This window comes from Oncorhynchus nerka, linkage group LG23, assembly GCF_034236695.1.
Source record: "Oncorhynchus nerka isolate Pitt River linkage group LG23, Oner_Uvic_2.0, whole genome shotgun sequence".
NCBI classification, from domain to species: Eukaryota; Metazoa; Chordata; class Actinopteri; order Salmoniformes; family Salmonidae; genus Oncorhynchus; species Oncorhynchus nerka.
This window is the reverse complement of record NC_088418.1, coordinates 31,522,540-31,535,671: the sequence shown is the minus strand read 5'-3', so window position 1 is coordinate 31,535,671 and position 13,132 is coordinate 31,522,540. Positions and strand designations below refer to the sequence as shown.

Below are 13,132 nucleotides of genomic sequence, written 5' to 3'. Positions count from 1 at the left end.
AGATTAAATGGATATTCAGTCATTTTGTCAAAATTAGTCTATTCTTGGACTATTATTTTACTTGATTGTTTAATCTCTAACCTTTGACACCACATTGAGACAGGAACCATTTTGTTCTCTCGGTTTAGGCCAACCATGGCCAACTACTGGAGTGACTGGGATCTAACAGAGGAAGAGAATGAGAGGTCAGTGTGTGCGGTCCAAATCTTTCCCCTTAGCCTCAAAGAATGAACTTCACTCCCTTCCCCAAAGTACAATGCCTAGTGAAAGGACTGCGGTCTTCATATGTTGCTGCTTTACATTTTTTTTCCTACTGATCTCACAACCTAGTCCACATTCCAAATGAATAGAATACATAATTGCATATACTTGGTGGAAGCACCTTAGACAGCCATTACAGCTGTTTTGTCAACATTTCTCATGCTTAATTACATTTGGTTGGAAATCTTCGATGGACAGCAATATTCAAACGTTCTCAGATTTTCAAGCAAATTTAAGTCAGGACTGAGTGAGCCTGGACTATTCTGGTGTGTCTTTGGCTTTAAAATGTGTGTAATTTAAAAAATAAACTATCCCAGGGTTAGGTTTTCAGAAGATCGAGACATGTTTCTCTAATCCTTTAACTGGGCTTTCCAGTCCATCCTGGTGAAAAGTATAACCATAACATGATGCTGCTGCCACAATACTTAAAAATAGAGAGTGGTTCACTGTGGTGTGTTGTATTGAATTTGACCCAAACCTGTAATTTTTAATTTAGGCCAAAAATTGTAATTTCTTTGCTGTGTTGTATTACTTAACAGCCATATAGCAAACCCAATGGATGATTTAGAGTGGATTGTTATTTTATTTTTTCACAATTTTGTGATATCCAAGTGGTAGTTAGTCTTGTCCCATCGCTGCAACTCCCGTACGGACTCGGGAGACGCGAAGGTCGAGAGCCATGCGTTCTTCGAAACACGACCCTGCCATGCCGCACTGCTTCTTGACACACTGTTTGCTTAACCCGGAACCAGCCAAACCAATGTGTCGGAGGAAACACCGTACAACTTATGATCGGCCAAACCCTTCCCTAACCAGGGCGCTGGGACAATTGTGCGTCGCTTCATGGGTCTCCCAGTCGCGGCCGGCTGCGACACAGCCCAGGATCAAACCCGGATCTGTAGTGACGCCTGAAGCACTCAGGAGGCCCATGGAACAGATTTTCTTTTAACACAGCCTTCCTTATTTTAACATTTTCATACTGGCCAGTAATTTGGAGTTACTGCAATGTTGTTGGTCCTCTGTAATTTCAAGTTACTGTGGTGGCAGCATCATGTTATGGGTATGCTTGTCACTGGCAGGAACTGGGCAGTTTGTCAGGATCAAAATGAATATAAAAAGTTAAGAGAAACTCGCCATAGTCTTCTGAAAACCATGGGATAAAGTTACTTTTCAGTGGGACAATTACACTAATTGTAATGCCAAAGACACCCAAATGGCTTTCTAACAGGTGTTGAGTGTTCCTGAATGGTCCAGTTTTAGTCTTGACTAAAATCTGATTGAAAAACAGAGAAAAGATTTGAATATTGTGGTCCATCAATGATTCCCAAACAATTTTACTGCGCTAGAGCAATTTTGACAAAAACAATGGATATAATGTACAGTGGGGCAAAAAAGTTTAGTCAGCCACCAATTGTGCAAGTTCTCCCACTTAAAAAGATGAGAGGCCTGTAATTTATCATAGGTACACACTTCAACTATGACTGACAAAATGAGAAAAAAAAAATCCAGAAAATCACAGTTTTAATTAATTAATTAGCAAATTATGGTGGAAAATAAGTATTTGGTCAATAACAAAAGTTTCTCAATACTTTGTTATATACCCTTTGTTGGCAATGACAGAGGTCAAACATTTTCTGTAAGTCTTCAAGGTTTTCACACACTGTTGCTGGTATTTTGGCCCATTCCTCCATGCAGATCTCCTCTAGAGCAGTGTTGTTTTGGGGCTGTTGCTGGGCAACACAGACTTTCAACTCCCTCCAAAGACTTTCTATGGGGTTGAGATCTGTAGACTGGCTAGGCCACTCCAGGACCTTGAAATGCTTCTTACGAAGCCACTCCTTCGTTGCCCGGGCGGTGTGTTTGGGATCATTGTCATGCTGAAAGACCCAGCCACGTTTCATCTTCAATGCCCTTGCTGATGGTAGGCTTTGTTACTTTGGTCCCAGCTCTCTGCAGGTCATTCACTAGGTCCCCCCGTGTGGTTCTGGGATTTTTGCTCACCGTTCTTGTGATCATTTTGACCCCACGGGGTGAGATCTTGCGTGGAGCCCCAGATCGAGGGAGATTATCAGTGGTCTTGTATGTCTTCCATTTCCTAATAATTGCTCCCACAGTTGATTTCTTCAAACCAAGCTGCTTACCTATTGCAGATTCAGTCTTCCCAGCCTGGTGCAGGTCTACAATTTTGTTTCTGGTGTCCTTTGACAGCTCTTTGGTCTTGGCCATAGTGGAGTTTGACTGTTTGTGTGACTGTTTGAGGTTGTGGACAGGTGTCTTTTATACTGATAACAAGTTCAAACAGGTGCCATTAATAAAGGTAACGAGTGGAGGACAGAGAAGCCTCTTAAAGAAGAAGTTACAGGTCTGTGAGAGCCAGAAATCTTGCTTGTTTGTAGGTGACCAAATACATATTTCCACCATAATTTGCAAATAAATTCATAAAAAACCCTACAATGTGATTTTCTGGATTTTTCTTTCTCACTTTGTCTGTCTTAGTTGAAGTGTACCTATGATGAAAATTACAGGCCTCTCATCTTTTTAAGTGGGAGAACTTGCACAATTGGTGGCTGACTAAATACTTTTTTTGCCCCACTGTATGTTGCCTTAAGAGTTGTGCAAAGTTGGTCTTATTAAAGTCTTATTAAAAATGATTCACACACAGATTTTCACTAGCAACTGTGTACTCATTCACCTTTCTCCCCGAAGGATCTACTCGTTCACTGCATATATTGAAAGCATGGAATTTGTGTAAGAAGAAAAGGTGGAGCTGCTCTCCAGCTCCACACTCACACCAATCCAATGCTTTGAAATCTGAGGGGAAGTGAATGAGTGCACTTCGGAAAGAGAATGGTGCCGCAGAAAGTGAGTGCCATCCAACCCTGAGACAAATCACATGTTTTTGCCCTCTAATGTGTGGTCAATCTTACCAGATTATCTGGTAAAATCTGAATACTCTCACGGACTGGAATCTGTAATGACAATTAGTTGTGGCAGAATGTGTTAACATTACTGGAATTTTCACAGTGAAAGATAAGGCAATATCAATGTGGCCAATTGCAACCAAGAAGCTGAACTTCTTACATAATACTGTGTACATACAAGATTATAAAAAAGTAGTAGGCCTATATTTCACTCAAACATTTAATAGTAAAATAGAAAATTATAGCTCATTTGTGCCATTTGAAATAACTTCGTTAGACTACATTTCAATTTGATAAAGATGACTCAATTATGATTGGCTTGATTTAGTTACACATTTTAAAATATGGACAGTGCAGGGATATCCCCCCATTTTTACATTTTGTCTGAGAAATTAAGCTTATTGATTGCACCCAAATTGGTCATTTTAATTTATAGGATTCAGATATTAAAACTTCTTAGGGCTGCAATCCCGTTAACGGGATCGATATGACAACAGCCAGTGAAAGTGCAGGGCGCCAAATTCAAAACAGAAATCTCATAATTAAAATTCCTCAAACATACATGTATCTTATACCGTTTTTAAAGGTAATCTTGTTGTTAATCCCGCCACAGTGTCTGATTTCAAATAGGCTTTACAGCGAAAGCACCACAAACGATTATGTTAGGTCACCACAAATTCAGCCATTTTTTCAGCCAAAGAGAGAAGTCACAAAAAGCATAAAGAGAAAATGAATCACTAACCTTTGATGATCTTGATGAAACATCCGGTGATATTGCAGAGAGCCACATCATTTTACAGAAATACTCATTATAAATGTCGATTTAGACATGGAAATATTGATATACCTCTCCTTAACTTCATATGGCTGCAGGGGCAGTATTGAGTAGCTTGGATGAAAAGGTGCCCATTGTAAACGGCCAGCTCCTCAGTCTCAGTTGCTAATATATGCATATTATTATTAGTATTGGATAGAAAACTTTCCAAAACTGTCAAAATATTGTCTGAGTATAACAGAACTGATATTGCAGGCGAAACCCTGAGGAAATAGCCTCCCTTTGCTGGATTTAAAGGGATATGAACCAGATTCCTTTTCCTATCGCTTCCTCAAGGTGTCAAGTCTTCAGACATAGTTTCAGGCTTTTATTTTGAAAAATGAGCCAGAACGATAACATCGCGTCAAGTGGTCACTTGAGTTTTGCCCACGCAACAGAGTTTGGATAGGTATTGCTTTTCCCTCTCCTACTGTGAAAGACATTTGCAGTTGATATATTATCGATTATATATTTTAAAAACCTGAGGATTTGATTATAAAAAAACGTTTGACATGTTTCTGTGGACATTATGGAAACTACTTGGAATTTTCGTCTGCGTTGTCGTGACCGCTCTTTCCTGTGGATTTCTGAACATAACGCAACAAACAAACGGTATTTTGGATATAAAAATAATCTTTATGGAACAAAAGGAACATTTGTTGTGTAACTGGGAGTCTCGTGAGTGACACAAACAACAACACAGAGTTACACATGGAATAAACAAACGTACAGTCAATAACACAATAGAAAAAAATATATATATAGAGTGTGTGCAAATGAGGTAAGGCAATAAATAGGCCATAGTGGCGAAGTAATTACTATTTAGCAATTAAACACTGGAATGATAAATGTGCAGAAGATGAATGTGCAAGTAGAGATACTGGGGTGCAAAGGAGCCAAAAAATATGGGTATGAGGTAGTTGGATGGGCTATGTACAGGTGCAATGATCTGTGAGCTGCTCTGACAGCTGATGCTTAAAGTTATTGAGGGAGATATGAGTCTCCAGTCATTGGCAGCAGAGAACTGTAAGGAAAGGCGGCCAAAGGAGGAATAGGCTTCGGGGGTGACCAATGAAATATACCTGCTGGAGTGCGTGCTACAGGTGGGTACTGCTATGGTGACCAGTGAGCTGAGATAAGGCGGGGCTTTACCTAGCAAAGACTGGTGACGAATATATGAAGCAAGGGCCAGCCAACGAGAGCATACAGGTCGCAGTGGTGGGTAGTATACGGGGCTTTGGTGACAACACAGATGGCACTGTGATAGACTGCATCCAATTTACTGAGTAGAGTGTTGCAGGCTATTTTGTAAATGACATCGCTGAAGTCGAGGATCGGTAGGATGGTCAGTTTTATGAGGGTATGTTTGGTAGCATGAGTGAAGGATGCTTTGTTGCGAAATAGGAAGTCAATCCTAGACTTCATTTTGGATTGGAGATGCTTCATATGAGTCTGGAAGTAGAGTTTACAGTCTAACCAGACACCTCGGTATTTGTATTTGTCCACATAATCTAAGTCAGAACCGTCCAGAGTAGTGATGCTGGATGGGCAGCGATCGGTTGAAGAGCATGCATTTAGTTTTACTTGCATTTAAGAGCAGTTGGATGCTAAGGAAGGAGAGTTGTATGGCATCGAAGCTCGTCTGGAGGTTAGTTAGTACAGTGTCCAAAGAAGAGCCAGAAGTATACAGAATGGTGTTGTCTGCGTAGAGGTGGATCAGAGAATCACCAGCAGCAAGAGCGACATCATTGACGTATACAGAGAAACGAGTCGGCCCGAGAATTTAACCCTGTGGCACCCACAGACTGCTAGAGGTCCAGACAACAGGCCCTCCGATTTAACACACTGAACTCTGTCTGAGAAGTTGTTGGTGAACCAGACGAGGCAGTCATTTGAGAAATCAAGGCTGTTGAGTCTGCCGATAAGAATGTGGTGATTTACAGAGTCAAAAGCCTTGGCCAGGTCGATGAATACGCTGCACAGTATTCTCTTTTATCAATCCTCCCTTTATGATATAGTTTAGGACCTTGAGCATGGCTGAGGTGCACCCATGACCAGCTCGAAAACCAGATTGCATAGCGGAGAAGGTACGGTGGGATTCGAAATGGTCAGTGATCTGTTTGTTAACTTGGCTTTCGAAGACCTTAGAAAGGCAGGGTAAGATAGAAATATGTCTAACAGTTTGGGTCTAGAGTGTCTCCCCCTTTGAAGAGGGGGATGACCGCAGCAGCTTTCCAATCTTTGGAGATCTCAGACGATATGAAAGAAAGGGAGGATGAACAGGCTAGTATTAGAGGTTGCAACAATTGCGGTGGATAATTTTAGAAAGAGAGGGATCAGATTGTCTAGCCCAGCTGATTTGTAGGGGTCCAGATTTTGCAGCTCTCAGAAAATCAGCTATCTGGATTTGGGTGAAGGAGAAAAGGGGGAGGCTTGGTCAAGTTGCTGTGCGGTTAGCAGGGCTGTTGATCGGGGTAGGGGTAGCCAGGTGGAAAGCATGGCCAGCCGTAGAAAAATGCTTATTGAAATTCTGAATTATCGTGGATTTATCGGTAGTGACAGTGTTTCCTAGCCTCAGTGCAGTGGGCAGCTGATAGGAGGTGCTCTTATTCTCCATGGACTTTAGTGTCCCAGAACTTTTTGGAGTTTGTGCTACAGGATGCAAATTTCTGTTTGAAAAAGCTAGCATTCGCTTTCCTAACTGCCTGTGTATATTGGTTCCTAACTTCCCTGAAAATGACGGCCTAGGAACGGTGGGTTAACTGCCTCGTTCAGGGGCAGAACGACAGATTTTCACCTTGTCAGCTCGGGGGATTCATCCTTGCAACCTTACAGTTAACTAGTCCAACGCTCTAACCACCTGCCTCTCATTGCTCTCCACGAGGAGACTGGCTTACTGCATTCGCGTAACAGGCAAAGTAAGTTGCTAGCTAGCATTAAACTTATCTTATAAAAAACAATCAATCATAATCACTAGTTAACTACACATGGTTGATGATAATACTAATTTATCTAGCGTGTCCTGCGTTGCATATAATCGATGCGGTGCGTATCGTTGCTCCAATGTGTACCTAACCATGAACATCAATGCCTTTCTTAAAATCAATACACAGAAGTATATATTTTTAAACCTGCATTTTTAGCTAAAATAAATCCAGGTTAGCAGGCAATATTAATCAGGTGAAATTGTGTCACTTCTCTTGCGTTCATTGCACACAGAGTCAGTGTATATGCAACAATTTGGGCCGCCTAATTTGCCAGAATGTTACGTAATTATGACATAACATTGAAGGTTGTGCAATGTACAGGAATATTTAGACTTATGGATGTCACCCGTTAGATAAAATAAGGAACGGTTCCATATTTCACTGAAAGAATAAACGTCTTGTTTTCGAGATGATAGTTTCCGGATTCGACCATATTAATGACCTACGGCTCGTATTACTGTGTTATTATGTTATAACTAAGTCTATGATTTGATAGAGCAGTCTGACTGAGCGGTGGTAGGCAGCAGCAGGATTGTAAGCATTCATTCAAACAGCACTTTCGTGTGTTTTGCCAGCAGCTCTTCGTTGTGCGTCAAGCATTGCGCTGTTTATGACTTCAAGCCTATCAATTCCCAAGATTAGGCTGGTGTAACCGATGTGAAATGGCTAGCTAGTTAGCGGGGTGCACGCTAATAGCGTTTCAAACGTCACTCGCACTAAGACTTGGAGTGGTTGTTCCCCTTGCTCTGCAAGGGCCGCGGCTTTTGTGGAGCGATGGGTAACGCTGTTTCGAGGGTGGCTGTTGTTGATGTGTTCCTGGTTCGAGCCCAGGTAGGGGCGAGGAGAGGGACGGAAGCTATTTCAACAAAATAATGTTTCAGGAATGATAATTGTATCTGTTACTAACCACAGAAACGATTTCAGAACAATCTGAGATGATTGGTGTCGAAATAGTCTTTCTTGTGCTTTGAGGTGGAACGACCCTTGGTCTGCTCAATAAGCAGGTTCAATAATACCCACCAGAGGGTGAAAATGTCTTCAAAGATTTTGAACTAAAAGTTTAACACTGACATCAGCTTTAGGGAGTGGTAATCAAGTGGCCAATAATGGTTGCAATTGAAATCAGTTCTGTGGGTGATTGTATTGTGTATTGATCACTTAACAAGAGATTATCCTGTGTTAATACGGAAGCCAACGGTGGTTGCAATAGGCCCAAGATATTTATATTATAGAGATACTGTACGCATGCATCCAAAACTTTAGCACACACATGCACACACACACTAACCTTGAGCAGGCTGATGTCATGGAAGTAGGACTGTGCATTGAGACTGGGGTCTGTGGCACAGGATAGGGGAGTCAGTGTGCGGGTGCAAGAGAGAGAAATAGACCTCAGGAACCCTACAAGGGGAGACCAGAAATAGAAATATAGAACAAACCAAAAACGTCGTAATACAAAAAGTATTACTTGAGTGCTGGTCAAAACAAACATGAGCAACTCTTATTGGACAGGTCCCGGTAGACCATCCCTGTTTCAGTCAGTTTTCTTCCATTTGGTGCCAAATGAACAAGACCCCAGTCTCCCAAGACTATTAGCACCACCCAGCACTTCAGCCAACTGCAGCAGTGCGTAAGATTTATACTTTATTCAGAGTATAGGGACACGGTTCTGAAGGACAAAACTTTGGCCAACAGTCAGATAGAAATATGCTATTTAGAACAAAAATGTCTGACTGTTGAAGGAATCATGTCAACTCTATTCATGGCATGTCTATCTGCAAGGTTCAACAACATTTGGCTACTGAACAGGTGCCATCTTACTGGCAGGGTTACGGTCGACACAGGAAGACGTGGCGGCCCCTGGTGAAGGCTGTCGAAGGACCCCACGAATGGAGGAGCTGTTGAAATGGGACATGATTGTGTCATCAACCTGCGACAAAATAACAAGACCGATCAGAGAGAAAAATGACTAGGCCTGTCTGAATGATTAAAATCGCTGGTTAAGATTATTATACAGACACCACATCTCAACATACCCTGTAGAAATCTTTGGTGTGGGTACTATAAGTTGCGGATCCCTTCCAAGAGAAGTGGTAGGAGGAGTCCAATGGTGTATTAGCAAGAGCTGGAAGGATCTGGGAAACTGTAGTATTATCTTTAGACAAGGAATGGATGGATCACCATCAGGATTTTTTTTTCTTTTGTGTGTGTGTGTGTGTGTGTGTGTGTGTGTGTGTGTTTTTACCCTCTTCTGGTCGAATGCAGACCAATTTGTTTGTGACAGTGACGCATGAAGGATCCACATTGACTCTGAATATCAACCAGCTCTCAATGCATTCACCATATCTGTAAAACAAACAATTCAATTGGTCAAATCAATGTTCCTTGATGTGCTTTAGCAATACATAACTAAATAAATCACTTTACAGTGCATTCGGAAAGTATTCAGACTCCTTTACTTTTTCAACATTTTGTTACGTTAGTCTTATTCTAAAATTGATTAAATTAAAACATTTCTCTACACACAATACCCCATAATGACAAAGTGAAAACAGGTTTAGATTTTTTTGTAAATGTATTAAAAATTAAAAATAAACAGAAATACCTTAAGTATTCAGACCCTTAGCTATTGTAAGAATATTTACCAATAAATACACAACACAGAGGACTAAAGGTCAAGAGGGAATTAACCATCGATGGAAATAGTTGCTCTTCTGTAATAGGGAATTAATGATCAATAGAAATAGTTGTTTCTTTGTAATGGGGAACTGAATATTAATGGGTCAGGGACACGGGAGGAATTTCAGTCTGACTCATAGCTACATGTTGCAAGTTCATTGGTCCGAATTGTCTATACATTGAGCCTCAAACAGAATACTTGGTATTTGGCCATTGCCCCAATTTTACTGCAATGAATTCTAATTGGTCAACCACAGGCTAGGCTTGGGTATAACTACATCCTGTCTCTTTTTTTTCAGTGGAGAAACCATTGAGGACAGGGAAGAATAAACATCTACTTTCCAGCATAACTGATTTGTTCTCTTTGAATAAATAGATTTTGCTCCCCCTGATTTGCTTTGGGCTCTGTGTTATTGAAGAATGACATCAACAGCTAACACATGGTGCCGTGACCCGGATTAATTGGTCTTGACCAACAAGAAAAAAACAGATCAACTGTGTGTTGATCCAGGAGAAAGATAAGTGGGTTGCGCGCAGCCCTCTTCGGTGGAGTCAGCTCTTAATCTCCTGACTGCTAAGATATTGCTGGGTGAGTCTAGACCTATATCTAAAAGAACCAAATCAGGTTAAAATAAGTGCATGCATTGAGTGATACATATATGTGATGTATAGGGGTTCAAATCCTCTGTTAAAGCCCTAGCAGTTAAAATAAGCCACAATTGATTTAGGGTGTGAAACCTTGTTCCATAGAAGTGAGTTTCTAGTTGAGTAGCAATTTAAGGTAATGTAAGCTTTGTACAAGCTTTTGAAGTGAACTCACATTTTAGGGGTATCCAGGCCCTGTAGAAACAATGTGTTCTATAAGATAGGAGGTTAGAGTCCTCAAGTGGTTGTAAAACTATAAATACTTTTGAAGTTAATGTAATGCAATTTTTTTTAACTGAGAGAACCACTCTGGAAAAGGGCAGGACAGCTGTTCTGGATGTGAACATGGAAAGTATAAAATTCACTGGCTAGTGATATGAAAAACCATTTCAGAGTTTAGGCAAGAAATATGTCATCGTTGACAAAGATGGAATCTTTCTGATTTACAAAAAGCTTGGAGAAATAGAATGTCTAACTTATTGACAAAGACACAATGGTCTTTAACTGTATTAGCCAAAGTAAGAAAACATGATAAATTCCTTTGTGATTCTCATGATAGGACATTGCAGAGAGAGAGAAATTGAGGGCTCTTGGTGAACAGAGACATTAAAAGCCAAAATTCAACAATTACAGGAGGCAAGGGTGGAAAGGGCAGACTTGGCCCCTACCTGTGGGCTCTCTATTCCCTCAATCTACCCCCATGCTGAGCTGCGCAAGGCAAATCAGGTTTAAAGCATCTGGTCAGCACTTCCTGGCTTCGAGTCAACAGATTTTGACAGCGGTGACGAACGAGGTCTTAGGGAGTAAAGACAAACCTCCAGTGACAGTAATCACACAAATCAGCATCTCCAAAACAGTTGGATGAATGGTCAAAGACTTTGAAGCATCCACGAAGCGTGGGTATAAAGACGTGGGACCATTTAAAGCGATATAAGGAACTCCACAATCTACATCCTTATGATGGGTTACAGTTGTTTGCCTTTGTTTTGAACAACCATGAACATGGTGTACTTGAAGAAAAGGTTTATAGAGCTGTGGGTGATGAAGAGCAAGATGTGGCCGATGGATGGAGAGCCATTAATGTTTTCCTTAAGGGTCTGACCAATGCTGTGGGGACGTTTTTCAGCGGCAGGGACTGGGAGACTAGTCAGGATCGAGGCAAAGATGAACGGAGCAAAGTAGAGATCTTTGAAGAAAACCTGCTGCAGAGCACTCAGGACCTCAGAATGGGCAAAGGTTCACCTTCCAACAGAACAACAACCCTAAGAGCACAGCCAAGACAACACAGGAGTGGCTTTGGGACAATTCTCTGGATGTCCTTGAGTGGCCCAGCCAGAGCCTGGACTTGAACCTGATCTAACATCTCTGGAAAGGCCTGAAAATAGTTGTGCAGCGACACTCCACATCCAACCTAACTGAGCTTGAGAGGATCTGCAGAGAAGAATGGGAGAAACTCCCCAAATACAGGTGTGTCAAGCTTGTTGTCATATCCAAGAAGACTCAAGGCTGTAATCGCTGCCAAAGGTGCTTCAACAAAGTACTGAGTAAAGGGTCAGAATACTTATGGAAATGAGGTATCTACGTTTTTATTTTTCAAAAATTAACATTTCTAAAAACCAGTTTTTTCTTTGTCATTATGGGTATTGTGTGTAGATTGGTTAGGGGGGGGAAACAATTTAATGCATTTTAGAATAAGGCTGTAACGTAACAAAAAGTGGAAAAGGTGAAGGGGTCTGAATTCTTTCCAAATGCACTGCACATTGACAACAATTTAGCGAACAGTGGCGGTGAACTTGGCGGTCCCTTGCGAGGATCAAACCTGGACAGTCATGACCCCAAGGCAAATGCACAGGCGTATAAACTTACATGACTTCATCTAAACAGCCATTGAAGACAGAGCTCAAGTCAGGGATGTCGCAGTCCACAATGTCGCAGCAGCAGCCAATATCACAGAAGTCTGGGGTCAAATCACATAAACACACTACAAGACAGCAAAGGTTAATCTCAAAACTAATTGTAGTGCACTAATGTATTTTTTCAATGACAATAGACAACCTACCTTTTGGAATCAGACTTGATTTGGCAGTAGTTTCAACAGGAGGTGGGACAGTTTCAATGACTGGCTCGGTGGTGGCTTCAGATGATGGAGCCAGGTCCGTGGTTACCGTGGAAACACCATCTTGAGTGACAGTTTCAGCAGAAGCAGTTGCAAAAGTATCCAATGCAACAGTTGAAACGGTATACATCGGGTCAGTGGTACTGAAAGGCTCATAGGTTTTTGGACTGTTCGTTGTTATTGAAGACTCTGTGTTGACTCCTCCATCTGTGGCCGCATGGGTCACACATGCAGAAAGTACAATAACTAGCTGCACTGCGCGATACAAATGGTATGTGGACATTTTTGTCTAACAGGTGCGAACTCTACCGGCTAACGTTAGCTAGATAAAAACATAGCTAACGTTAGCTAGCAACGCGATTTGGCTTGAATAGGTTGCAAAGCTACTTCTGCATCACGTTTGCTAGCACCGCAAAACAATAGCTAGCATAAACTAGGAAACGAGACAAACTACTCACATGTGATCTATGCACGAAAATCCAACACTATTGAAGACATGCTAACAAAATGTAGCTATAAAAAGCCTCACGTTGCCAAGGAAGCTCAAACCGCTTAGCTTACATCCGTTTCTTCTTCTATGGTATTTTGGAGGTCCGCGAACAATCAGCTGCCTACTGTGTACGATCCAGTCGTGTATACCCGTAACGGACATTTTGGTGACCTTATTTGACCTTTTCTGCTGCTTTTGAGACATGATTCGATCACTCCT

The 13,132-nt window shown here is 41.4% G+C and overlaps 1 protein-coding gene across 4 annotated transcripts in view; it reads right to left on the bottom strand.

Annotated features, from left to right (window-relative positions):
• LOC115106724 (tectonic-3) overlaps positions 1-13,132 on the bottom strand; it is a 23,303-nt gene extending 10,171 nt beyond the window's left edge. Inside the window, exons 1-9 of one of the 4 annotated variants that reach the window (XM_029629730.2) lie at positions 12,985-13,132; positions 12,367-12,630; positions 12,174-12,288; positions 9,229-9,329; positions 9,020-9,138; positions 8,805-8,913; positions 8,272-8,384; positions 3,189-3,230; positions 82-162 (exon numbers count right to left, since the gene is read on the bottom strand). In XM_029629730.2, coding sequence (XP_029485590.1) covers positions 82-162; positions 3,189-3,230; positions 8,272-8,384; positions 8,805-8,913; positions 9,020-9,138; positions 9,229-9,329; positions 12,174-12,288; positions 12,367-12,630; positions 12,985-13,117 — 1,077 coding nt within the window. In that variant the 5' untranslated portion in view covers positions 13,118-13,132. Of the gene's footprint in view, positions 1-81; positions 163-3,188; positions 3,231-8,271; positions 8,385-8,804; positions 8,914-9,019; positions 9,139-9,228; positions 9,330-12,173; positions 12,289-12,366 lie in introns of all 4 variants that reach the window. The other 3 variants (XM_029629731.2, XM_029629732.2, XM_065008046.1) reach the window with 3 other exon arrangements.